General features: G+C 39.1%; 1 protein-coding gene across 1 annotated transcript in view; it reads left to right on the forward strand.

Annotated features, from left to right (window-relative positions):
* Window positions 1–27325, forward strand: part of knk (protein Skeletor knk) — a 176331-nt gene that overhangs the window by 61723 nt on the left and 87283 nt on the right. The window contains exon 7 of the mRNA XM_070100241.1: window positions 11816–11990. Within this exon, the coding sequence (XP_069956342.1) occupies window positions 11816–11990 (175 nt within the window). The remainder of the gene's footprint in view (window positions 1–11815; window positions 11991–27325) is intronic.

Raw genomic sequence — 27325 nt, forward strand, 5'->3', positions numbered from 1 at the left:
GTGTCTCTAAGTATAACCAGGTTTGAGTGGGAAAACACATAGACATAAGTAGTGTCATCTGTGAACAAGACTGGTTTAAGGAGTCGAGATGCATTGGGGAGGTCATTGATATAAATAAGAAAGAGGAGGAGGCCAAGGATGCTACCCTGGGGCACTCCAATAATTGCAGGTTGAGTAGCGGAGATAATGCCACATGTGCATACATACATACTGGTGTCTGTTGTTAACCTTTTCGCTGTTAGTGCCGTATACATACGTCTTACGAGCTAGTGTTGGTGACGTATTAATATGCCAAAATTCTAGTGGCTTCAAATCTAGAGAGAAAGCTGGTAGACCTACATGTGAAAGAATGGATCTGTGTGGTCAGTGTGCGCACTATAAAAAAAATCGGGGAGCTAGTGGTGCATTGTGGGAGTCCCATTTCAGTAGGCCTTGTTTACTCCTCGGTGAATTGGGATTGTTCTCTTCCCAAGTGATAGTTCTAACACAGGTGGAAGTGTCAGTGAAGATGAATTTCATGGTTTTGAGAAGTTTGTGACCGAAAGCAATGCCCAGGATACCAGAAATAGTGCTGAAAACCCAGACAGCCATCAACCTAGGTTAACCCCCAAAAAATCAAAGTGACTTATTTCCATATGGGTGGTGGAGAAGACAGCATGCTTGTTGGGGAAGACGGTGTGGATAATGGGTGGTGGTGGTGGTTTTGTAGTGCATAATTTGACACCAGCCATGCTGCTCTCAGCACAACAACAACAAAGGCTGCATTCAACCATCCACGCACAACTTTTCACAAGCTGTAGCAGTTCTAAGAACGTGTCCAGTAACTATATGTGTATATACAGTGGACCCTCGACCAGCGACATTAATTCGTTCCAGAGAGCTTGTCCTTAGCCGAATTTATCGTTAGCCAAATTAATTTTCCCCACAAAGAAAACAATGAGACATGCACAATAACCACATAAATAAATGCTAAAATGACACTTACCTTTATTGAAGAGTATTGATGGGTGATGAGACACTGTTTTTCTAGAACACTCTGGAATTTTCATTGATACATGAGTAAAGGCTTTGCTTTGCAATTCCCACTAGCATTACAACAAAACATGAGAGTTAGTCTGTCTTTCATAGGCTTGTGTCCTGGAAGTGCCTTTTCCTCCTGAGTAATGTAGGTCCTGTTTGGCATTTTCTTCCAGAACAGGCCTGTTTCGTCACAATTGAACACTTGATGGAGTTGGAATTTTTCAGCTTCACCATGCCTTAATCACACTGTGTATGCCACTACGATTCGTAAATTTCTCAAACCAACCTTTGCTGGCTTTACATTCACCAATGTGAGCACTAGTTCCAGCATTTTCCCTGTTCACCTGGATGTTAGTCGACTGGTGTGGGTCGCATCCTGGGGGACAAGATTAAGGACCCCAATGGAAATAAGTTAGACAGTCCTCGATGACGCACTGACTTTCTTGGGTTATCCTGGGTGGCTAACCATCTGGGGTTAATTGTTTCTCAGTGATTGTTTCTCGTTAAACGACACCAACGACTCTCTCTCCACATCTTCGAGTAGTACAGCTGACTGACAGCTGAGTGTTAATATTACATGACATCAGTGAATCCCAGGTGTTTGCTGTGCTGTTTTTTCTAGCTGGCACTCGATTGAACTGGTGCTCCCACAAGGCACTAAGGGATCCCAGATTTTTTTAATACTGCGCACAGAGTGTTGGGACCCATTCTATGCTGGCAAGGCATCTCAGGCCAATCGTGCCAAATTTGAAGGCAGGAAAAATAAAACGTATATATACGTTTGGGGCACTAGGGGGAAAAACGTATACAGTAGGGCCCCACTTATACGGCGAGTTAGGTTCCAGGCTGTCGCCGGAAAGCAGACATCGCCGGAAGGCAGAATGCCATTTTTTTCATTTATAAATGCATATAAATGCCAGACAACAAGTTTACACTACATTATATTAAGTTAGTAATAGAACTAGACATTAAAAATACACAAAGTAAAATACATTCACAGTAAATTCATTACTTATCTTAAAGTATTTGTAATCTTATTGTAGGGAGAGAGGTGAGTAGTACTTATTTGTAGGAAGTCAGGTGCAGGTAGCCCAGGTGTAGGTAGCCCTGGCTCCCCATCTCATACTTAATATACGATATTTAAAACATCCCAGAGGTAAAATAAACATACAGTACACTCATTATTTACCTTAAAATACAGTGGACCCCCGGTTAACGAACTTTTTTCATTCCAGTAGTATGTTCAGGTGCCAGTACTGACCGAATTTTTTCCCATAAGGAATATTGTGAAGTAGATTAGTCCATTTCAGACCCCCAAACATACACGTACAAACGCACTTACATAAATACACTTACATAATTGGTCGCATTTGGAGGTGATCGTTAAGCGGGGGTCCACTGTATGTGCAGTCTTAATATAGGAAGAGAGGCGAGTAGTATTTATTTGTAGGAAGTCAGTGTAGGTGTAGCCCGCCTGGGCTACATCTAACGGCTACCTACACTGTGGCCCAGAGCCATATTATTAACATCGACATGCCTTGTTCACTGAATTTAATCATTTGTAACAACTACCTTTAGATGCCATCATAAACAAAGGTAGAAGTAATGAATAATTCATGTCGAAAATTGTAAACAAAAGCGGAGTGAGGGAGTGGCTGGGCCAAATGCAGATTCATACACGTTTTCTCTGATGGCTGAGCAGAGAAAACGTAATGTTGTCCCTCCACCCGGCTACCACACAGGTCCACAAGTATTATTATCAGAGCACACATAAAATATGCAATAAATGCCAGACAACAAGTTTACACTAACTTATATTAAGTTAGCAATAGAAATAGGCTTTAAAAACACAATAAAAGGTAAGATACACACAGAGTACACTTATTACTTACCTTAAAATATTAATATTAATGTGTGAGAGGTAAGTGGCAGGGTGTTTATTGAATAAAATCAGAATGGCACACCATCATCCTCTAACTTGGCACTTAACCCTTTGACTGTCGCGGCCGTATATATACGTTTGTGAGGTACCGTGTTTGACGTATATATACTCATAAATTCTAGCGGCTTCAAATCAGGCAGGAGAAAGCTAGTAGGCCCACATGTGAGAGAATGGGTCTGTGTGGTCAGTGTGCACCACATAAAAAAAATCCTGGAGCACGCAGTGCATAATGAGAAAAAAAAAACTCCGACCGTTTTTTTTAATTAAAATGCCGACTTTGTGGTCTATTTTCGTATAGTATTTGTGGTTGTATTCTCGTTTTCATGGTCTCATTTGATAGAATGGAAACTATATTATAGAAATGGAGGTGATTTTGATTAATTTTACTATAAAAAGAACCTGGAAATGGAGCACAAAGTACAGGAAATGTTTGATTTTTGCCGATGTTCAAAAGTAAACAAATGATGTCATTGTCCAATAAATGTCCAAATAGCCATTCTAATACGCAGTCATGAATGGGTTGATGTAATTTTTACAATTATTACAGTATTGCAGTAGTCTGCATAACAGTAAATCTTCTATTTTTTGTTTGAATAAAATTTCAAAATAAAAAGCAAGAGTAATATCACAGGGACCTGGAGACATGACTGATGAACAAAGAAAATCTTATTTTAGAGCCAGGAATGTCTGCATTGTTCATTCTGGACCTTATTTTGAAATTGTCGTATTTTTTAATTTTCGTGAAATTGGCCAAATTGCAAATTTCTGACCATGTTATTGGGTAGTTGAAATCGGTAAATGGGCAGTTTCTTGTGCTCAATCGATAGAAAAAATAGAGTTCTGAAGAAATAGTTATGAGTTTGGTTGACTGGAATAACGGAATTAGCCGAAAATAGGGCTCAAAGTGGGCGAAATTGCCGATTTTTAAATATCGCCGAAGTCGCTAACTTCGCGAGAGCGTAATTCCGTCAGTTTTCCATCAAATTTCGTTTTTTTGGTGTCTTTACAATCGGGAAAAGATTCTCTATCATTTCATAAGAAAAAATAATTTTTTTTTTTTTCGAATATTTTGCGACACCAGGAGCAACTTCAGGATTGGGCCCTTCGACAGTCAAAGGGTTAAAGCAAGAGGCTTACAACTTCTCTTTTTTGTCACAGCTAACCTTAGATGCCATCGTCAATGAGAGCCAACTAGTTAACGAAAGAGTAAACGAGAGAGAGAACGAGATACAGAGTTGAGACAATGTAAGAACACAAACTGAACAGGTAGTGGACGATCACTTGGTCAGGCGAAATAAATGCATATTAATATGTGTCTACTTTTAGTTCATTCACGTCCATTTGTAAGAGTTTGTAAAACATTTACCTCAATATTTTTTTATTATAATAATAATTACCTCATAATACAAATACAGTGGACCCCCGCATACCGTTGGCATCACATAACGTTAAATCCGCATACCACTACATTTTATCGCCAAGATTTTGCCTCGCATACCGCTAAAAAACCCGCTCAACGCTGTTCGTCCGAGATGCGTCTAATGTGCGCCCTTAGCCAGCCTCACATGTTCCGCCGATGGCATTGTTTACCAGCCAGTCTCTGTGGTAACATCCAAGCATACAATCGGAACATTTCGTATTATTCCAGTGTTTCTGGTGATTTTATCTGCAAAATAAGTGACCATGGGCCCCAAGAAAGCTTCTAGTGCCAACCCTACAGCAATAAGGGTGAGAATTACTATAGAGATGAAGAAAGAGATCATTGATAAGTATGAAAGTGGAGTGCATGTCTCCGAGCTGGCCAGGTTGTATAGTAAACCCCAATCAACCATCGCTACTATTGTGGGCAACAAAAAGGCAATCAAGGAAGCTGTTCTTGCCAAAGGTTTAACTGTGTTTTTGAAACAGAGATCGCAAGTGATGGAAGATGTTGAGAGACTCTTATTGGTGTGGATAAATGAGAAACAGATAGCAGGAGATAGCATCTCTCAAGTGATCATAAGTGAAAAGGCTAGGAAGTTGCATCAGGATTTAATTAAAAAAATGCCTGCAACTAGTGATGATGTGAGTGAATTTAAGGCCAGCAAAGGTTGGTTTGAGAGATTTAAGAGGCATAGTGGCATACATAGTGTGATCAGGCATGGTGAGGCTGCCAGTTCGGACCACAAAGCAGCTGAAAAATATGTGCAGGAATTCAAGGAGCACATAGAAACTGAAGGACTGAAACCTGAACAAGTGTTTAATTGTGATGAAACAGGCCTGTTTTGGAAGAAAATGCCAAGCAGGACCTACATTACTCAGGAGGAAAAGGCACTCCCAGGACATAAGCCTATGAAAGACAGGCTTACTCTGTTGATGTGTTCCAATGCTACTGGTGATTGCAAAGTGAAGCCTTTATTAGTGTATCACTCTGAAACTCCCAGACCGTTCAGGCAAAAGAATGTCCTCAAGGAAAATTTGTGTGTGCTGTGGAGGGCAAACAGTAAGGCATGGGTCACTAGGGACTTTTTCTATGACTGGTTACACCGTGCATTTGCCCCCAATGTGAAAGATTACCTAACTGAAAAGAAATTAGAACTTAAGTGCCTCCTGGTGTTAGACAATGCCCCTGGTCATCCTACAGACGTGGCAGAGCGACTTTATGGGGACATGAAATTCATTAAGGTGAAGTTTTTGCCTCCTAATACCACTCCTCTCCTGCAGCCCATGGACCAGCAGGTTATTGCAAACTTCAAAAAACTGTACACAAAAGCTCTGTTTGAAAGGTGCTTTGTAGTGACCTCAGAAACTCAACTGACTCTAAGAGAGTTTTGGAGAGATCACTTTAATATCCTCAATTGTGTAAACCTTATAGGTAAGGCTTGGGAGGGAGTGACTAAGAGGACCTTGAACTCTGCTTGGAAGAAACTGTGGCCAGAATGTGTAGACCAAAGGGATTTTGAAGGGTTTCAGGATAACCCTGAGAATCCTATGCCAGTTGAGGAATCCATTATGGCATTGGGAAAGTCCTTGGGGTTGGAGGTCAGTGGGGATGATGTGGAAGAGTTGGTGGAGGAGGACAATGAAGAACTAACCACTGATGAGCTGATAGATCAACTTCAACAGCAAGAGGCCAGACCTGAGGAAACTGGTTCGAAGGAGGGGAGAGAGAAATTGAAGAAATTGCCTACTACAAAGATTAAGGAAATCTGTGCAAAGTGGCTTGAAGTGCAAACCTTCATGGATGAAAATCACCCTCACACAGCTATTGCAAGCTGTGCTGGTGACTATTACACTGACAATGTTGTGAAACACTTTAGGGAAGTCATAAAGGAACGAGAGGTACAGGCCACTATGGACAGATATGTTGTGCGACAGAACTCCAGTGACTCTGAAGCTGGTCCTAGTGGCATTAAAAGAAAAAGGGAAGTAACCCCAGAAAAGGACTTGACACCTCAAGTCTTAATGGAAGGGGATTCCCCTTCTAAACACTAACACTCTCTCCTCCTCCCATCCCATCGATCATCACCAGATCTTCAATAAAAGTAAGTGTCATGTAATTGTGCATGCCTTTTTCAGTTTGTGTGTATTAAAATTAATATTTCATGTGGTAAATTTTTTTTTTTTCATACTTTTGGGTGTCTTGCATGGATTAATTTGATTTCCATTATTTCTTATGGGGAAAATTCATTCGCATAACGATAATTTCGCATAACAATGAGCTCTCTTGCATGGATTAATATCGCTATGCGGGGGTCCACTGTACTCTTACATTGTGTACAAGTTAGTTCAGAATAAACAAACAGCAACAGTGAATGAAGATGATGATAATAATAATATTATTATTATTATTATAAAAAGCACTAAACCCACAAGGGTCGTGAATTGCTATATATAGAGTAAAGGCACACGAAAATAATATTTTTCTACAGTTATCCCCCAGTTTGACTAGAGAAAACGTAATTCTTCCGACACTACCTACACAGCTGCTTTGTAAACAAGTCTCATATTTACATCAATTTTTATTCTGAGTGTATGTATCATGTTTATATGCTATGTAATGGGTTTCATATATAATTTTGAGGAAAATATCATAGATGTTTTAATGAAAATACCTATACTGATGTAAAATAAGACATTACTGTACAAGCGAGCAGCCCATATCCTTTCGCATGCTATTTTATTACTTTTTAACAAGTCACTAGAAACTAGCACCTTCCTGAAACTACTTAAGATGACAAGGGTTACACCAATACATAAAGGTGGTGACCCTACAGACTTAAACAACTATAGGCCAATATCAAACTTACCATTGCTATCCAAAATCTTTGAGAAACTCGTGCACAGGAGACTATATTCATTTATAACAGCACAAAACATACTCAACCCCTGCCAATTTGGATTTAGGAAAAATAAAAGCACTAATGATGCAATCATAAAAATGCTAGATCTGCTTTACACAGCATTGGAAAATAAGGAATATCCACTAGGAATTTTTATTGACCTAAGAAAAGCTTTTGACACAGTAGACCACAACATCCTACTCCACAAACTTGACCATTATGGTATAAGAGGCCATGCGCTTGCTTATTTCAAATCTTACCTTACTAATAGGTATCAGTATGTTACCATTAAAGACACAGCATCAACAACACGGCCACTTGATACTGGATTTCCGCAGGGAAGTGTCCTTGGTCCCCTGCTCTTCCTCATATACATCAATGATCTTCCAAACGTATCCCAACACCTGAAACCCATTCTCTTTGCTGACGACACGACTTATGTCATCTCTCACCCTAATCTTGCCACCCTCAACACCATTGTTAACGAGGAGCTGATCAAAATATCGACTTGGATGACAGCCAATAAACTTACGCTTAACACTGACAAAACCTACTATATTATGTTTGGTAGCAGAGCAGGAGATGCACAAATTAACATTAAGATCGACAACACTCTAATTACCAGACATAATGAGGGCAAATTCCTAGGCCTATACCTTGACAACAACCTGAATTTCAGCACCCATATCCAACACATAACCAAAAAAGTATCCAAAACAGTTGGGATCCTCTCCAAGATACGATACTACGTGCCGCAAAATGCCCTTCTCACACTATACCACTCACTTATTTATCCATACCTCACCTATGCTATTTGTGCTTGGGGATCAACTGCAGCAACACACCTTAAGCCAATAATAACCCAAGAAAAAGCTGCAGTAAGAATAATCACTAAATTCCATCCCTGGCAACCCCCCCCTCCCCACTCTTCATAGATCTAAACTTACTCTCTGTTCAGTACATCCACGCTTACTACTGTGCAATCTACATCTACAGGACCTTAAACTCCAATATCAACCTTGGCCTAAAATGCTTTCTTGATAGTTGTGACAGAACCCACAGGCATAACACCAGACACAAACATCTCTACGACATTCCCCGTGTCCTACTAAACCTTTACAAAAATTCAATGTATGTCAAAGGCCCTAAAATCTGGAACACCCTACCTGAGAACTCTAGAACTGCAGACACATTCATCACCTTCAAAACTACCATTAGAAAACATCTTATCTCCCTGATACACCCCATCAACTAACTACACGAATACCACCTGGTGGTTCACACTTTCACTCACCCATTTGTCCATAAACAGAAATATTAATCTCAATCTTAAAATAATGAATCCTATGATACTCCAATACTGAAACTATGTACTGTGCCAAAACAAAAGCATTCACATTGCTAAACTCACAAACTAGTATTTAGTCACTTAGCCATAATACCAACTTACCTCATAATTTGTAATATTTTAAAATAAAGAATTAAACTAAGTCTGCCCGAAATGCCTAGCCATGCTAGGCGTTCTAGTGGTACACTCTGTAATCATTATTTAACTACATGTAAACCACACAACAACCAAATTCTGTAAATTCAACATTGTAATCTTTATAGAGAATAAACTTTGAATTTGAATTTAGTGTGCCCAAGAGTGATTATTATTATGTAGTATTGGGGCGTCATGAGTAGAGAGAGACTTAGCGGTTTTAATGTGTACCTACACACCAGCACAGTGTGTAAGTATATTTAGGTACAGGTACACATAAGTATAATTATCAGAGTACATATAAAATATGCAGTAACTTTAAAACACTTGAAATTTTGGAAAGTTACCCGACATAATAGATGTAGTCATGGAAAATGTAAACAAACTGGGTGGGGGGCACCATATTTGAAAGACCGCTTGCCGTATAGCAAATTTTGGTCATAATTTGACATCGCCATATTAGCGGAACGCCGTAAAGCGGGGCCTTACTGTACCTCCATCTCCCCATCTACTAACTCCTCTACTCTGTTTTTAACTGACAAATCCATTCGTTCCCTAGGCTTTCTTAACTTGTTTATCTCAGAGGAAAGATTCTTATTCCACTTCTCCATGGATATAAAAGGAAAAGTAATAAGAACAAGAGCTATTAAGATAAAATCAAAGAAAACTCAGATCTTTTCTTTCAACAAACCGGCCGTATCCCACCGAGGCAGAGTGGCCCAAAAAGAAAAACAAAAGTTTCTCTTTTCAAATTTAGTAATTTATACAGTAAAAGAGGTTACTAGCCCCTTGCTCCCGGCATTTTAGTCACCTCTTACAACACGCATGGCTTACAGAGGAAGAATTCTGTTCCACTTCCACATGGAGCTAAGAGGAAATAAACAAGAACAAGAGCTAGAAAGAAAATGGGAGAAAACCCAGAGGGGTGTGTATATATGTGCTTGATGAAATTAAGACACATGTGCAACATCTGGGTATCTTTATTGTAGACGTTTCGCCATCCAGTGGCTTTATCAATACAAATTTTAGGACATAGCTTGAAGACAGTAGGACTATATACAGAAGATGAGGTAATCAGTCCCTCAACCTAGGAGTAGGTGCGAAGAGCACCATAGTCGTGGAGATTCTGAAGCAGAAGCAAGGAGCCTGACGCTTATATAGTAACGTCAGGTATAGCAGGCAAGGGCATAGTCACTGACAGGCAGGATTCCCCAGTGGAAGTAGGCCCTTCCCAAAGAGATGGGTTAGTTGTAGTAGTAGTAGTTGTCGTAGTCGTGAAGGTTATGTACATGTCCTCAGAATCAAGATTCCATGATGTTGCAGTGTCTGACAAGTTGTGCAAGAATGGTATATAATACCGACAAGATGAAATTAAGACACATGTGCAACATCTGGGTATCTTTATTGTAGACGTTTCGCCATCCAGTGGCTTTATCAATACAAATTCTAGGACATAGCTTGAAGACAGTAGGGCTATATACAGAAGATGAGGTAATCAGTCCCTCAACCTAGGAGTAGGTGCGAAGAGCACCATAGCCGTGGAGATTCTGAAGCAGAAGCAAGGAGCCTGACGCTTATATAGTAACGTCAGGTGTAGCAGACGAGGGCATAGTCACTGGCAGGCTGGATTCCCCAGTGGAAGTAGGTCCTTCCCAAAGAGATGGGTTAGTTGTAGTAGTAGTTGTCGTAGTCGTGAAGGTTATGTACATGTCCTCAGATCCATCTCTTTTTTTGATAAGGACCTACTTCCACTGGGGAATCCCGCCTGCCAGTGACTATGCCCTCGTCTGCTACACCTGACGTTACTATATAAGTGTCAGGCTCCTTGCTTCTGCTTCAGAATCTCCACGACTATGGTGCTCTTCGCACCTACTCCTAGGTTGAGGGACTGATTACCTCATCTTCTGTATATAGTCCTACTGTCTTCAAGCTATGTCCTAGAATTTGTATTGATAAAGCCACTGGATGGCGAAACGTCTACAATAAAGATACCCAGATGTTGCACATGTGTCTTAATTTCATCTTGTCGGTATTATATACCATTCTTGCACATATATGTGCTTGTACAGGTATGTGTAGTGTGACCTAAGTGTAAGTAGAAGTAGCAAGACATACCTGAAATCTTGCGTGTTTATGAGACAGAAAAAAGACACCAGCAATCCTACCATCATGTAAAACAATTACAGGCTCTCGTTTTACACTCACTTGCCAGGACGGTAGTACCTCCCTGGGTGGTTGCTGTCTACCAACCTACTACCTTCGGTAATGTACCTTTAGTAATGTATACAGAAAAAGGGGTTACTAGCCCCTTGGTCCTGGCATGTAAGTCGCCTCTAATGACACACTTGACTGATGGAGGAAGAATTCTGTTCCACTTCCCAGTGGAGAAGAAGGAATTTTATCATACCTTATTTTTGGAGATGGTTATAATAATAATAATAATAATAATAATAATAATAATAATAAATTTATTTTGACATGATACATGGTTGTACAAAGGAATATAATGGTTGAGTGTACATGCTAAAAGCCCCTTGTATGCAGAGCTGTAGACAGGTGTGATGCATGTTTGTTTTATCATCTAACACAACTCGTACACTTCATCAGATGAAGCTGTATCCTACCTAAAATTCCCTGTTTTGCCATCTGTTTATATTTAGTCATCTGACATCTGTGGGTCACTCACTTGTTGAGGTTCAGAGGGCCACTACAGCATATGCCATATTGAGCCAGAGTCAGCAACTAGTTTTCCTTAGGTCATATAAATCTCCGAATGGAAAGCTTTTATTCTTGATCCACTTTTTTAAAACTTAGCAGCCCATAAACCCATGCAAAAATTGAATTCTAATATTCTTTTAACATAAAAATTAATAGTGACCTATTATTTAAACATGTACAATGACAGGTAAGCCTGAAAGTACCTCAGCTTTAATTATTTAACAATTAAAAAGGTGCCCAAAGTACACAGATTTTGCAGTAGGTAATTTAAGAATTTGTTATTGTATAATTTACTCTTATTATTCTGTCCTTCTCTTATTTCCTTTCCAGTATGACTCCACTTGGAAAATACAGAAAGAAAACAGTAGTATTAGAGCTACCAGGGGATCTGACAGTGTTCACAGTAGACTGGCTCTCACTGTATGACATACAGCAAGAGAAGGTATTAGGATCTATCATTATCCCAGAAGAGCTTAATGTACCACCTTCCCTTGTTAAAGTCATTGTAAGTATAGAAGCTCTATTACATGTAATGTTCTTCCACTTATTTTGGTTTTGAGAAAATGGAATGTCCAGGTGTTGCAAATGGTCTTTCATTCCAGTTCCAATTTTTATTTCTCTGTGTAGCATACAAACTGTAGTTTACATGTAATCAAGTGTTGTTACGCACAAAGAAAGCTACTATCAGTTATAAGCATTTCAGGCAGACTAATCCTAATACTTATAATCTACTTAAAACTAGACACAGGTTATAGGGTGGTAAATTTTAATTGTGTATTATTACAAAATAGAGCTAGTAAAAAATTATAATTAGAAAAATTTATAGTAGAGAAGTATCAAAAAAAAAATTACAGTTTGTACAATTTACAACAGTATAATTTTAGGTGTGTATTAATACTTTAAACTGATTTAGTGATCATAGGTTAATTAGGATTTCTTGAGTAGTGTAACTGGTTCTATGATTTCAGTCTAAGAAAGATTATATAAGAGATGGTGAAGACACCGAAGTAGTTGGAGGAGTTGGTTTTGTTTGGGAGGTGAAGTGATTTTTAACTCTAGTCCTAAATTGATTGGCAGACAAAGGACATTTTGCTGGCTTGGATAGTGAGTTCCAGATCTTGGGGCCCTTTATATGCATTGCATTTTTGAACAGGGTGAGGTGGACACGAAGGATGTTGAAGAGAGTTTTGTACCTTGTGTTGTGCCTGTGTGTTCTGTTGTAGCCATCAAGGGGAAGATTTTAAATGGCAGTGTTGATGTGGCTTGTAGCTCAGTTTCATAGTGTTTGATTTGCACACAGAAGAACCCAAGTTTGATTTATGGTTGAGTACAGAACAGTACTCAACTGGATATATTCTATGAAAATGAAAATGTTTATTTCCTTGTAAAGCCTACAATGTGTGGTTTACATGTTATAAAATATTAATTACAAAGAAGGCCACTAGCATGCCTATACATTTTGGGCAGACTAATACTAATTCTTACTCTATATTGATATAGGTTATGGAGCAGTACATTTTAACATACATGATTAGATACATACCTAATTAGATTTATAACAGTGAGGTAGTACAAAACATATAACAATATTACAGATGGTAAATTCAGTAATGGGATTGGATTTGTCTTGACATGATCCACTGTTTCTACTGAAGCTCATATATTGGAAGAGTATCTTAGGCAAACTTAGAACTAACTTAAGATTTAACCCTTTGACTGTTTCAGGCCCCTCTCTGAAACTGTCATTCTATGTCGCCAAATATTCGAAAAAAAAAAAAATTATTTTTTCTTATGAAAATGTTAGGAATATTTTTTACTAGTGTTTTAAGCCTAAAAAAAAAATTTTTGCCATCAGTACTTACCGAGATATAGAGCCGCAAAGTTTGCAGAAATTGACGTGCGTACGGCAACAGCGGCGACTGCCGCCCACCCGGTATTCTTTTATTTACTCTAATTCAAAGGTTTCTTGCATTTTTCAATATTTTTCTTTTCCAGGTAACTTATGTGGCCTGTGAGACCAATGTAAGGTGCATTGTTCAAATATACACTCATTATTTACAACACAATAACAGAACAAACTTTATCACTATTAGTTTGTGTATACACTTTGTTTACACAAACAAACAATACAAAACAATGTTTATTACTAGTGTTCCATAATATATATACATATGTACAGTCACTAACCACGTTCCTAGAACTGCTGCAGCTTGTGGAACTCTTTGAAACATGGGTATATGCAGAGGGGCACTTCACACTCCTCACACATAAAACGAGTCTCTCTGCGTGTTTGTGGGCGTTTTGTGGTATGCATACATACATAACACCTCTTCTGAGCATTTTTCTTGGCAGTAGTAGGAGGCAGTTGTATGGGGTAGTGATCACCAGGCCTCAAACGAGATGACGTCTGTGGGCGCTGGTCTATTGCAGGAGTTGCTCCTTTGTACTTTGCAATTATTTGTCTGATTACTGACAGGCAAAATTCACCATATTTTGGTGTTTTGTTGGTCTTCAACTTGTATATGTTATAAGCATTTAGCATAGAGATATCAACAAGATGGAAAAAAAGTTTTATATACCACTTATAACTCTTGCGTACACAGTCTGCAAACCCAATCTGCATGTCACATTTGTCCACTAAGCGCATATTGAGGTTGTAGTCCATGACAGCTCCAGGCTTTAGAATGGGTTCATTGGTCTCTCTGTTGTCCCTGCCACTGGGTACCATTTCGTTTGTGTGAACTGATGTCAACAATGTGACATCACGTTTGTCATGCCACCGAAATGCCATGATGTCATTGGCAGCAAAGGCTTGCACCTCACCTCTGCGAGTGCCAGCGTCGAACCTTGGCATATGTTTGCGATTACCACGCACTGTGCCACACACGTCTGTCAAGTTCACTCGCAAGAAATCACTGAGTAAGGGGCTTGTGTACCAGTTATCAGTAAATAACATATGCCCCTTACCAAGATATGGTTCCATCATTGTTCGAACCACATCACCAGAGATACCCAATAACTTCATGGTATCTCTCAAAGTATTACTGCCAGTGTACACAATAATATCTAAAACAAGACCACTTCTGCAATCACACAGTACAAATAGCTTTATACCAAAGCGTTTCCTCTTGCTTGGTATATATTGCTTGAATGAGAGTCTTCCTTTGAATAAAATCAAGGACTCATCAATAACAAGCTTCCTGAAGGGATAAAAATACATGCAGCACTTTTGTTTCAGGTACATAAACACATTTCTTATCTTATATAACCTGTCGCTTCTGTCAGGCCTGGTTTTGTCTGAAAAGTGTAACATACGCAACAGTATCAGGAAACGATTGACACCTATAATGTCACTAAAACCTGGAGTTGAAATCAGGCGATCTGTTGTCCAGTATGTGGTGACAGTGTGCTTATACACATGTGGCATAAGCATTATTGTGGCAAAAAACAGGTACATCTCTGCCACAGTTGTCTCCTTCCACTTGTGTAGCCGTGATTTTGGTGAGAGAATTGTATTTGCCATGGTGTATTCACAGTATGTGTTGGTTTCCCTGACAATGATGTCCATCAGGGGTTCATCGAAGAATAACTCAAAGCAGTCCAGTTCACTGGCATTGTTCCCAAGTGGACAAGATGGCTTTATTCCACTTTGTGTTTCATCAAAGTCATGGGGACTGGGAACAAACTCGTCACCGTCCTGCCAATCCCAGATGCGGTCTGCTGGTGGGGTCTGGATATTGTACCGTGGTTGTGGCTGTGCAGGTTGTGGTGGTGCAGGTTGTGGCAGTGTGGGGTAGGGTGAGGCTGGTTGTTCTGCTGAGTCAGCCGCGTGGCTAGTAGCGTGGCCCGGTGATGGTGCCACATGGGCCGTGCCACCCTCACTATCACCACCACTGCCTCCTCCCTCACTGTCACCATTCATACCCATCGTTACAATATCGTCATCTTCACTATCAGGTCGTGGTGTTGGGCCACGGGATGTGCTCCCAGAGTTTCTCCTTCCCCTTGGAACAACATATGAAACACTACCAGACCGCATGCTACGTCGTACATACTGGCGCTTCACTGGGGAATATTCACTCTCACTGTCACTAGAACTGCTTTCAATGACCTTGAAATCACTATCACTATCACTATCACTATCACTGCTATCATCAGGGTGTTGTACACGACCAAATAGTTTCCTCTTTCGTCCTGGTACAGGCAAAGGTGAATGTGAACAAGCCGGCACAGCACCAGAGGTCGAAGGTTGTGGGTCATCTGGGTTTTCGTCACTATTTACGTTATGCTGGGCACTTTTTTCGGTAACACTCACTTGAAAACCCTTGAATTCACTGTCACTGACATTTTCATCGCTGTTAGAGCTATCACTTGGGAACAAAAGACCTCCAATCCGCCGAGGAGTGAGGAACTTCTTACCGAGAGGCATGGTGAAAATGGACTGACAACATGGCGTTCCCACAATGCACCGCTAGGTCCCAGATTTTTTTCACAGGGTGCACACCGACCACTGAGACCCATTCTCTCCCGTGTAGGCCTACCAGGCCTTTGGCGCGCGATTTGAAGCCGCTAGAATTTGTGCGTATAAATACGTCAGAAACATTGGCTCGTAAGACGTATTTATATGTCGGAAACAGTCAAAGGGTTAATAGGCAATATCTATATTAGGAATTTTATGTTTACAGTCATTTGGGTGACTAAGTGTAAATTAGGGGGAATTGCAAATAACGAGAGTAAGACTGTATTGTTTTGGATGTGTTCATGATACGAAAAAAGAAAATTAGATGGTTTTCATTTGGTTAGCTGATGATGGAGTGTGTTAAGGAGATAAGATGTTTTTTAACAGTAGTTTTGAAAGTGGTGGTTGAGTCTGCAGTTCTAGAGTTTTTCAGGCAGGGAGTTCCAGATTTTAGGCCCTTTTATGAACATCAAATTTTTGTAGAGGTTTAGCCAGACACGAGGAATGTCATAGAGATTTTTGTGTCTGTGGGTCCTGTTGCAACTATCAAGAAAATGTTTTAGTTTAGGGTTAATATTAGAATTTATGGTTCTGTAAATGTAAATGAGGTAACAAAAAGTTTTAGAATTATGACATTTATACTTGTGATGTAGGACATAACAAATAACAGTATTACAGGTAGTACAATTTACAATGATACAACAGTACAGTAGTATTAAGTACAGATCGGCCATCACTAATCTGGCATCATTGGGACCTGTAGTGTGCCGGATTAGCGAGTCTGCCAGATTACAGAGTGGTTAGGTTAGAATACACTTAATTAACCTATCAATAGAGACTCTTTAAAGAGTCTCCTACATCTTCATTTTCATTACTGCTTTCTCCTCCACTGGCTTGCTGCTGTGGATTTACAACCATCTGCACAATTTCTGAATCAGTATAATGATGAAATTTGAGTCAGTATAATGATGAAATTTTAAATTATGCTAGCCGAAATTAGTGCCAGATTACTGATGGAACTGGATTAGTGATGGTCACCCTGTATGAATTAATGTTTTAATAGCTTACAGGTTGTAATTCTTTTTTTTTTTTTTTGGTGTGTGTGTGTGTGTGTACTCACCTATTTGTACTCACCTATTTGTGGTTGCAGGGGTCGAGTCACAGCTCCTGGCCCCACCTCTTCGCTGATTGCTACTAGGTCCTCTCTCTCCCTGCCCCATGAGCTCTATCATACCTCGCCTTAAAACTATGTATGGTTCCCGCCTCCACTACGTCACTTTCTAGGCTATTCCACGGCCTGACTACTCTATGACTGAAGAAATACTTCCTAACATCCCTTTGATTCATCTGAGTCTTCAACTTCCAATTGTGACCTCTTGTGTCTGTGTCCCTTCTCTGGAACATCCCGTCTTTGTCCACCTTGTCTATTCCGCGCAGTATTTTATATGTCGTTATCATGTCTCCCCTGACCCTCCTGTCCTCCAGTGTTGTCAGGCCGATTTCCCTCAACCTTTCTTCGTAGGACAATCCCCGTAGCTCTGGGACTAGTCTTGTTGCAAACCTTTGCACTTTCTCTAATTTCTTGATGTGCTTGACTAGGTGTGGATTCCAAACTGGTGCTGCATACTCCAGTATGGGCCTGACATAAATGGTATACAGAGTCTTAAACGAATCCTTACTGAGGTATCGGAACGCTATCCGTAGGTTTGCCAGGCGCCCGTATGCTGCAGCAGTTATCTGATTGATGTGCGCCTCAGGAGATATGCTCAGTGTTATACTCACCCCCAGGTCTTTTTCCTTGAGTGAGGTTTGCAGTCTTTGGCCATCTAAACTATATTGTGTCTGCGGTCTTCTTTGCCCTTCCCCAATCTTCATGACTTTGCATTTGGCAGGGTTAAATTCAAGGAGCCAGTTGCTGGACCAGGCTTGTAGCCTGTCCAGGTCTCTTTGTAGTTCTGCCTGATCCTCATCCGATTTGATTCTTCTCATTAACTTCGCATCATCTGCAAACAAGGACACTTCTGAGTCTATCCCTTCAGTTATGTCGTTCACATATACCAAGAACAGCACAGGTCCTAGGACTGACCCCTGTGGAACCCCGCTTGTCACAGGCGCCCACTCTGACACCTCGTCGCGTACCATGACTCGTTGTTGCCTCCCTGACAGGTATTCTCTGATCCATTGCAGTGCCTTTCCTGTTATGTGTGCCTGATCCTCTAGCTTTTGCAGTAACCTCTTGTGAGGAACTGTGTCGAAGGCCTTCTTGCAGTCCAAAAATATGCAGAGTGTGTGTGTGTGTGTGTGTGTGTGTGTGTGTGTGTGTGTGTACGCACATTTTGCTTCAAACTGATTAGATGATTTAGCATAGTGTTGGTATGCTTAATTTTGGGAGATGAGATGATTTTTAAGTATAGCCCTAAATTGATTTGCAGGCATGGGACCATCTGCTGGTTTGGGCAGTGAATTCCAGATCTTCGGGTCTTTTTATTTTTTTTTTATTTAGTAATTTTAGCATACATACAGAGGTACAAAAAAATACAGGTAAGAGCAGCATGCCAAAGCCACTTATATGCATAGCATTACGGGCTGGCTTAAAATTAACTTAAGATTAACTAAGCAATGATGAAATCAGTGATAAAACATTATTGTAAACAGATAACTATAAAGCACAAATGAGTATTACAAAGACAGGTCATATGGGTGCATGCATTGCTGTACATTCAGTCGAATGGAGTATTCTGGTAGGTAGTGTATTTAAAAAAATAATAGTTAGATTGGGTCCTAGGTTTAACATTTGTGTGATATAATTGTGAGTAACATATAGGATATACAATTTATAAGGTTCAGTTATTCAGTATTTATTTGGTTTTGAGTGAGTAAGTGATCTTTGAGAAGAGACTTGAATTTATAAACAGGTAGTGTTTCTTTTATATTTACAGGTAATGAATTCCAGATTTTAGGGCCTTTTATGTGCATTGAGTTTTTGCATAGCGTGAGATGGACACGAGGAACATCAAAGAGTGATCTGTGCCTTGTGTTATGGTCATGTGTTCTGTTGAGGTTGGCAAGGAGATGTTTGAGGGGAGGGTTAATATCAGAGTTAAGTGTTCTATGTATGTAATAGGTGCAGTAATAAGTATGGATGTTTTGTATGGTGAGTAGGTTGAGTGTTTTGAATATTGGTGGAGTGTGCTGCCTGTAGTGAGAATTTGTTATCATTCTAACTGCAGCCTTTTGTTGGGTAATTAGTGGTCTGAGATGGTTAATTGTTGTTGAGCCCCATGCACAAATTCCATAGGTGAGATAGGGGTAAATAAGAGAGTGATAAAGGGCCAGGAGGGCTGACTGTGGAACATAGTACTGTATCTTCGATAGTATGCCTACAGTCTTGGAAATTTTCTTAGAAATTTGTTGTATATGTGTATGAAATTTGAGTCTATTATCAAGGTGGATTCCTAAGAATTTTCCCTCTGTTAGCTTTGTGATAGGTGATCTGTTTATCGTTATGTTAAGAGGTACATCTGTAGCTCTGTTACCAAACTGAATGAAGTAGGTTTTGTCAATGTTTAGTGTAAGTTTGTTAGTCCTCATCCAGGTAGATATTTTCTGTAATTCGGTGTTTACAGTATTGGCTAGCGTGACTGGGCTCGGGTGAGAGAAGACGTATGTAGTGTCATCTGCAAAAAGTGTGGGTTTGAGTAATTGCGAAGCATTTGGTAGGTCATTTATGTATAGGAGAAAGAGAAGAGGGCCAAGGACACTTCCCTGTGGGACACCAACTGTAATTGGTTGAGCGGAAGAGCTTGCCCCATTTGCGTACACATATTGGCTTCTGTTGCTGAGGTATGACTTGAGGTAGTTGAGGGAGTGCCCTCTAATACCATAGTGTGACAATTTTACGTGGAGCAAGTCATGGTCAACTGTATCAAAAGCTTTACGTAAGTCAATGAAGATCCCCAGTGGGACTTCTTTTTTCTCTATTGCAGTGTATATATGTTCTAGCATGTGTATAATAGCATCATTAGTATTTTTATTAGGCCTGAATCCAAATTGGCAGGGGTTGAGAATGTTTTTGGGAGATGAGGTAGGAGTAGATTCGTTTATGAATTAATTTTTCGAAGATTTTTGAGAGAGGGTGTAAATTGGATATTGGCCTATAGTTATTCAACTCTGTTTGGTCTCCTCCTTTATGGATCAGGGTGACCCTTGCTATTTTGAGAGCTGTAGGGAAGGTGGAGGATTCAATGGATTTGTTAAAGAGTGTTGTTGTGACACTTTTTTGTATATAAAGGGTGGTAAGGTATTTAAATCTCCTGCCTTGTTTTTTAGTGCGTTGATAATAAGGGAGACTTCGTATGGGTTAGTCGGAGCTAGGAACAGTGTGTTCGGGTAGTTGCCAGTGAGGTAGTCACTTGGTGGGGTATCTGAGCTTGGGATTTTATTGGCAAGGTTTTGTCCTATAGTGGAGAAGAAATCATTGAGTCTGTTTGCTGTTTCTGTTGGTGGGAGTTGGGGTTCATCTGATTTTGCTAATTTTATTTCGATATTTCGTGATATCTTTTTTGTTCCCAGAATTTCTGATAGGGTCTTCCAGGTCATTTTTTATATCACCTCGTAAGTTGGATAATCTGTTCTCATAATACAGTTTTTTTGCCCTTCTTATCAGGCTGGTTAGGATTGACGAGTAACGTTTTGTTTGGTCTCTGGTTATGTGACCCATTCTGTACTGTTTTTCATATCGGTGTTTTGTATTTATGGATTTGAGAATGCTGGGTGTTAGCCAGGGACTGTTCAGTCTCTTAGCTGTCATCTGTTTAGTTTTTTTAGGCCAGTGCTTGTTATAGAGGTATTGGGTCTTTTTTAGAAAATTATTAAAACATTCATCAATATCTGTATAGATTTCTAGCTCAGTGTGCCAGTCAATGTTTGTTACTGCTGTTGTGAAGTTATTAATGGCTGCCTCATTGTGAAGTCTGAAGGTGACTTTAGTAGTGTCTTGGGGTATTTTACCAAGAGTTGTTATGAGGAAAGTAGGGTAGTGGTCTGTGGTATTATCTGTAATTATGCCTGATTTTAAAGGGGATATGGTGTTGGTCCAGATGTGGTCAAGTAGGGACACACTAGTCTCTGTAACTCTTGTAGGTTTTGTTACTGTTGGTAGCAACATGCAGTTACTCATTGTGTTTGTGAATTCAGTAACGTGTGGGTCCTGGTCTTGCAGGAGATTTATATTGAAGTCACCTGAGAGTAGTAAGTGATCTTTGTTCATGCGTGCACCAGTTATCATACTTCCTAGGTTTTGACTAAATTGGCTAATGTTTGATTGTGGACCTCTGTAGATATTTATCACTGAGAGGTTTTTGTAGGTATTTGGATTTGAATTTAGCTATTATATATTCCCCATGTTCATCCCTTGTGCAAGTATTAGTGATACATTCTAGTTGGTCTGAGTAGTATATAGCTGTGCCACCCCCTTGTTGGTCTGGCCTACAGTTGTGTATGGCTGTGTAACCAGGAATGGCATAGACATCTGTAGTATCAGGCTTTAGCCAGGTTTCAGTTAGTGTAATGATAGACATATTGGCATGCAAGGAATTTAGTAATGCTAGGAGGTCATCGTAATGCTTGCTTAAAGATCTGATATTGTAGTTAAAGATAGTTATGTTGTTGTTGGCACTGAGAAGTGCCTTTGATTGTTCTGCTGTGTAGTAATTACAGTAACTGTTTGAATCATTTAAGTCATTAAATAAGAGGTTGGTATCAGGATCAAAGCTTGTAATCATAAGATTTGTAGTGAATCTATAGTTAGAATTAAGTATAAAACAAAGTAAATATTCTAAAGCTAAAAAAAAATAGCACCTGAATTATTTAACAAATGTAAAAATAATGAGCTAAGGTAGTTTTTTAAAGCTAAAATAAAGGAGACAATATAAAAGGGACTGAAATAATTTGTGGTGAACAAATAAAGTGATCAAATAATGGAGCTTGGGAATATGATAGTAGGTAGTACTTTAAAGGTAAATCTTTAAAGTTAGAGTTAGGGAAAACAATATAAAAGGGACTAATATAAGTTGTGGTGAACAATAAAGTGGTAATCAAATAATTGCACTAAGGTCTAATGTAATGACTTTTGTGGAGTCTATGTTTTGAGCTAGAATGAGCTATAGTACAACTAGATTTAATCTAATAATATAAAAATACAAATTAAAGATAGCACCAGTCTCTCACTAGTAATTGCAATATGGTCTAATATAATGAATTTGGTATTGACTATAGTACAACTGAGTTTAATCTAATAATATAAAAAAGGCACAAGACTCTCAATTGTAATTGCACTAAGGTATTATACAAGTTGTTTACAAGAATTAGAGTATAACTAGATTTAAATTGACAAGATAAAATATACAAGTTAAGGTAGCAAAAGAATAAAAAAAGTAGAAAAAAAAAATATATGAGGTAGTTGGTACTAGTTAGCAAAAGATAGTTAAGGGCCTTGAACAATAATATAATTGAAATATACACTTATTGCACACACAATATAGTCACTAAGATATGAAAACAATCTTAAAGTAGGAATTATAATATAAACTTCTAATATAAAAATACAAATTGAAATGGTACTTGCAATTGCACTAGAGTCTGGTATAGGTTGTTGACAAGATCAGGAGTATAACTAGATTTAAATTGACAAAATATAATTCACAATTAAAGTACCAAAAGAATAATAGTAAAAAATAACAAAGGTAATGTCTTGGTTATAATATGATAGTAAGATGGTAGACAGGTACACAGGTACAAAGGATAATATAAAGGTTGGAGTTGAATATACAAACTTGAAAATTTGGCAACAAAATGTTATGGGAAGTATAAAATAATGTTTAATGTACAAAAGTAAAATTGACTGGTAGTAAATATGGTGTTTAATAAAATTTTAGTAAGTAATAATGATTACAAAAAAGTGAAAAAGTATTGTTTATTTCATTCAATATTGCACTGGTAGTTATACTAGAGGTTATATGGCAGTACAAGGTAATTAAGAGTACTCTAAGATAGTAAATGTGGTATAAAACAGGTAAAGGTAATTAGACAAGTAATGGTTATTAAATGTCAAAAATGTTAAGAGTAAATTGAAATTATAGTAAAAATGATAATTATTAATTTTAGTAAGTAATATCAATTGATAGTATTTAAAAAAATATGAGGTAGTAATATGGACAGAGAAAGTATCAATTCAGCTAATGTTTAAGCAAACAATAGTAAATAAGAAAATTACATAAGGTGACTTATGCTTACTAGTAAAATCACAAAATGAGGTAGTTGATTATTTAATTACTAAGAGACTGTACAATGAAATTTGAACAATAATGGAGCAAAACATACACTACACTATGTAGGCTTTTAGGTTGGACATTGTTTAGTTATTCTCTGTAAGATTAGTATCCCTGAGAAATCGTGATAGATCATTTTCGTTCGTTATTGTGTACAGTTGACCTACATTTGTTTTCCTAACAAGAATTTTCCCATCTCGTGTGAAGCATTGGTGTATTGTGTAATTATTCTCCCGCTTAAGTTTTCTGACTCTATACAGGAGGTTCTGACGTTTTTTGGTAAGACACTCGTTTATGTATACCTCTTGTTTTACTTTAATAGATGCAATAATTAAGTCTTTTTTCCTGTCATGTGAGTGGAATCTAAGCATAACACTTTTTCTACCATGGGATCCTAGTAACCTGGCTTCTTTTATTTCTGACTCGGGTACAATAACACTTGTTTGGTCCTTTATGATCTGCAGAGTAATTTCTTTACTGTTTGTTTGGTTCATATCACTGGGAAAAAGTGGACTGTTAACTATTACTGCGTCCGATAGTTTATCTTGTTCAGTTTTATCTTCTTGGAGAGCAAAGTAGTCACTGAACTGGTTATCTAAGTTGTTCTTCCATTCTTTTACTGCTTCTTCAACCTTTGTATTAAGAGATATTATTTGTTGGGTATGGCTATCTATGACTGTCTGGATGGTCTTGTCACAGTTAGTGATTCCTGGTGTTGACAACTTTTGTTCAAGACTGAGGATTTTGTTCTCGAGTTGTGTCATCCTGGTGTCTTGTTTTGTTAGCGTCTCTCGAAGATTCATATTTTCAATAACTAAGTTGGAGATGCATGTTTTTAGGGTATCTGGATCGTTGGTCATACCTGAGAGACTACTTGGTAGGTTGAATCCGGGGAAGAGAGGGGAGGATGGGCTGGTGGCAGCCATGTTTGTTGTTATTGTTGTGGTGTCGCCTTGAGCGGTGGTGAGTGGGAGGGTTGCTGGGCCGGCGTCCTCCTGGCTACACTTGTTGAATAGTTGATTTTTCGGTGTTTTCTTGCTGGCCTTGGTGCTGTTTCCTCTTAGATTGCGCCTCATAATACTACAGGAATTGTTGTAGTTAAGAAGAAGTTGTAGTTATACAAAGCTTAGGGTTACGTTGTTCGGCTGGCAGCGGGGTGTTGCTTTCGGTTTGTGGGCAGTCTTCCTTTGATCTCTATTATTTTCGATTTGTAGGTTTCACTGTTGGTAATCTTTGGTCATTCTGGGTGCTACGTTGGGTAGTGTAGGTTTGCTTGTAACTAGGTCATCATAGGAGCATTGGTAGCTCTGATAGTTGGAGAAAAGTACGGAGCACTTCATTTTTGCATAACATGAGATGTACACAAGGGATGTCAAAGATTGTTTTGTGCCATGAGTTGTCCAGATATGGGCATTCTGTTATAGCTATCAAGGAGAAGTTTGAGAAGAGGGTTTATATTGGGGTTTAAAGTTCTTTATATATAGTAGGCACAATAATATTAGTGTATATTTTCTATATCAAGTAAGTTCAAGCTCTTGAAGAGCTGTAGGGTGTGTTGTCAGGTGTAGGAGTTGATCATCTGCACAGCAGCTTTTTGTTGGGTTACTGTAAGTGTACGGTCATTGGCCGTGGTCAGTCCCCAAGCACAAATTACGTAGGTGAGGTAAGGGTAGATTAGAGAGTGGTATAGTGTAAGGAGTGCTCTTTGGGGTACATAGTACCATATCTTGGAAAGGATGCCTACTGATTTGGAAACTTTTTTGGATATATGCTGGATGTGGCCCTGAAATTTAAGATTACACAGTCAAGATGAAAACCTAGAAATTTGCCCTCGGTGTGTCTTGTAACAGGGGAACCATATATCGAGATGTTTAGCTGGATATTTAAGGCTGTTTCCAAACAGCATGAAGTAGGTTTTGTCTATATTGAGAAGTGAGTGATGGTGTAGACAACACGGGTTTAGACCAGGTCGCTCCTGCCTGTCCCAGCCACTGGACCACTATGACAAGTTCCTGGATGCTGTAGAGGATAAACGAAATACAGACGTAGTATACACAGACTTTGCAAAAGCTTTCAACAAGTGTGACCATGGTGTAATAGTGCACAAAATGCATGATAAAGGAATAACAGGAAAAGTTGGTAGATGGATCTATAACTTCCTGACAAATAGAACATATAGAGTAATAGTAAACAGAGTAAAGTCTGAGGGAGCTACAGTGAAAGCTCTGTTCCACAAGGCACAGTACTTGCTCCAATTCTATTCCTCATCCTCATATCTGACATAGAGATGTAAGCCATAGCTCCGTGTGCTCCTTTGTGGATGACACCCGGGTTGCCATGACAGTGACCTCCATCGAAGACACCGCAAGACTTCAAGCACACATCAGCCAAATCTTCAAATAGGCCACTCAAAACAATACGAAGTTCAATGAAGGGAAATTTCAACTCAGATATGGAAAACATGAGGAAATTAAAATTGTATCAGGGTATATGACAAATTCTAACCATACAATAGAGTGAAAAAGCAGTGTGAAGATCTGGAAGTGATAATGTCAGGATCTCGCCTTCAAAGACCACAACAATGTATTTACTGCATCTGCTAGAAAAATTATAGGATGCATAATGAGAACCTTCAAAACTAGGGACAGCAAGCCCATGATGATTCTCTTCAAATCGTTTGTTCTCTCTAGGCTGAAATACTGCTGTACACTAACTGCCCCCTTCAAGGCAGGCAATATTGTTGACCTGTAGAGTGTACAAAGAACTTTCATGACACACAAGTACAATAAGGCACCTAAATTACTGGGAATGGTTAAAGGCCCTTGATTTGTATTCCCTGAAATGCAAGCGAGAGAGATATATGATAATATACACTTGGAATATCCTAGAGGGATTAGTACCAAACTTGCACACAAAAATCACTCCCTATGAAAGTAAAAGACTCGGCAAGAGATGCAACATTTCCCCAGTGAAAAGTAGGTGCGTCACGAGTACACTGAGAAACATCAAAATGAGCGTTCAACTGCCTCTCAGCATACATAATGGGGATTATCAGTTAACCCCTGGCTGTCTTCAAGAAGACACTGGACAGGCACCTGAAGTCAGTACCTGACCAGCCGGGCTGTGGTTTGTATGTCAGTTTGCATGCGGCTAGCAGTAACAGCTTGGTTGATCAGACCCTGATCCACCACGAGGCCTGGTTTCAGACCAAGCCACAGGGGCATTGACCCCTGAAACCCTCTGCAGGTATACTCCAGGTAACTGGTTTGAGTCACATCCTGGGGACAAAATTAACCTAATTTGCCCAAAATGCTTTGCATAACAAGGGGCCTTCTGTATAATAAGTCAGCTAAGTCGGTATACAGTGGACCCTCAAGTTTCGAACTTAATCAGTTCCAGGAGCTAGTTCTAAAGTTGAAATGTTTGAAAGTCGACCTATATTTCCCATTAGGAATACTGGAAATACAATTAACCCTTTGACTGTCGCAGGCCCCTTTCTGAAACTGTCATTCTGTGTCGCAAAGTATTCGAAAAAAAAAAAATTATTTTTTCTTATGAAAATGTTAGGAATATTTTTCTGAGTGTTTTAAGCCTAAAAAATTTTTTTTGCCATCAGTACTTACCGAGATATAGAGCCGCAAAGTTTGCAGAAAGTGACGTGTGTACGGCAACAGCGGTGACTGCCACCGACCCGGTATTCTTTATTTACTCTAATTTAAAAGTTTCTTGCATTTTTCAATATTTTTCTTTTCCAACTAACTTATGTGGCCTGTGAGACCAATGTAAGGTGCATTGTTCAAATATACACTCATTGTTTTTAACACAATGACAGAGATTTTTTAGATTTTGCCACCGAAGTGGCTAGTTTATTGTGCACCCCATATCCATCCTGTGGACGGTAGCGCGAGAGCATATGGATACACAAAAGGCCTAGGAACTAGGCCCCAAAGGGTTAACAGGAATACATATGGATTTATATCTACATATCTATAGTTCACTTATCTGTTACAAGCAAATTTAGGAAATTTGCTTAGTATATCTGGTATCTTATTT

This window comes from Cherax quadricarinatus, chromosome 72 (assembly GCF_038502225.1).
Source record: "Cherax quadricarinatus isolate ZL_2023a chromosome 72, ASM3850222v1, whole genome shotgun sequence".
NCBI lineage: Eukaryota > Metazoa > Arthropoda > Malacostraca > Decapoda > Parastacidae > Cherax > Cherax quadricarinatus.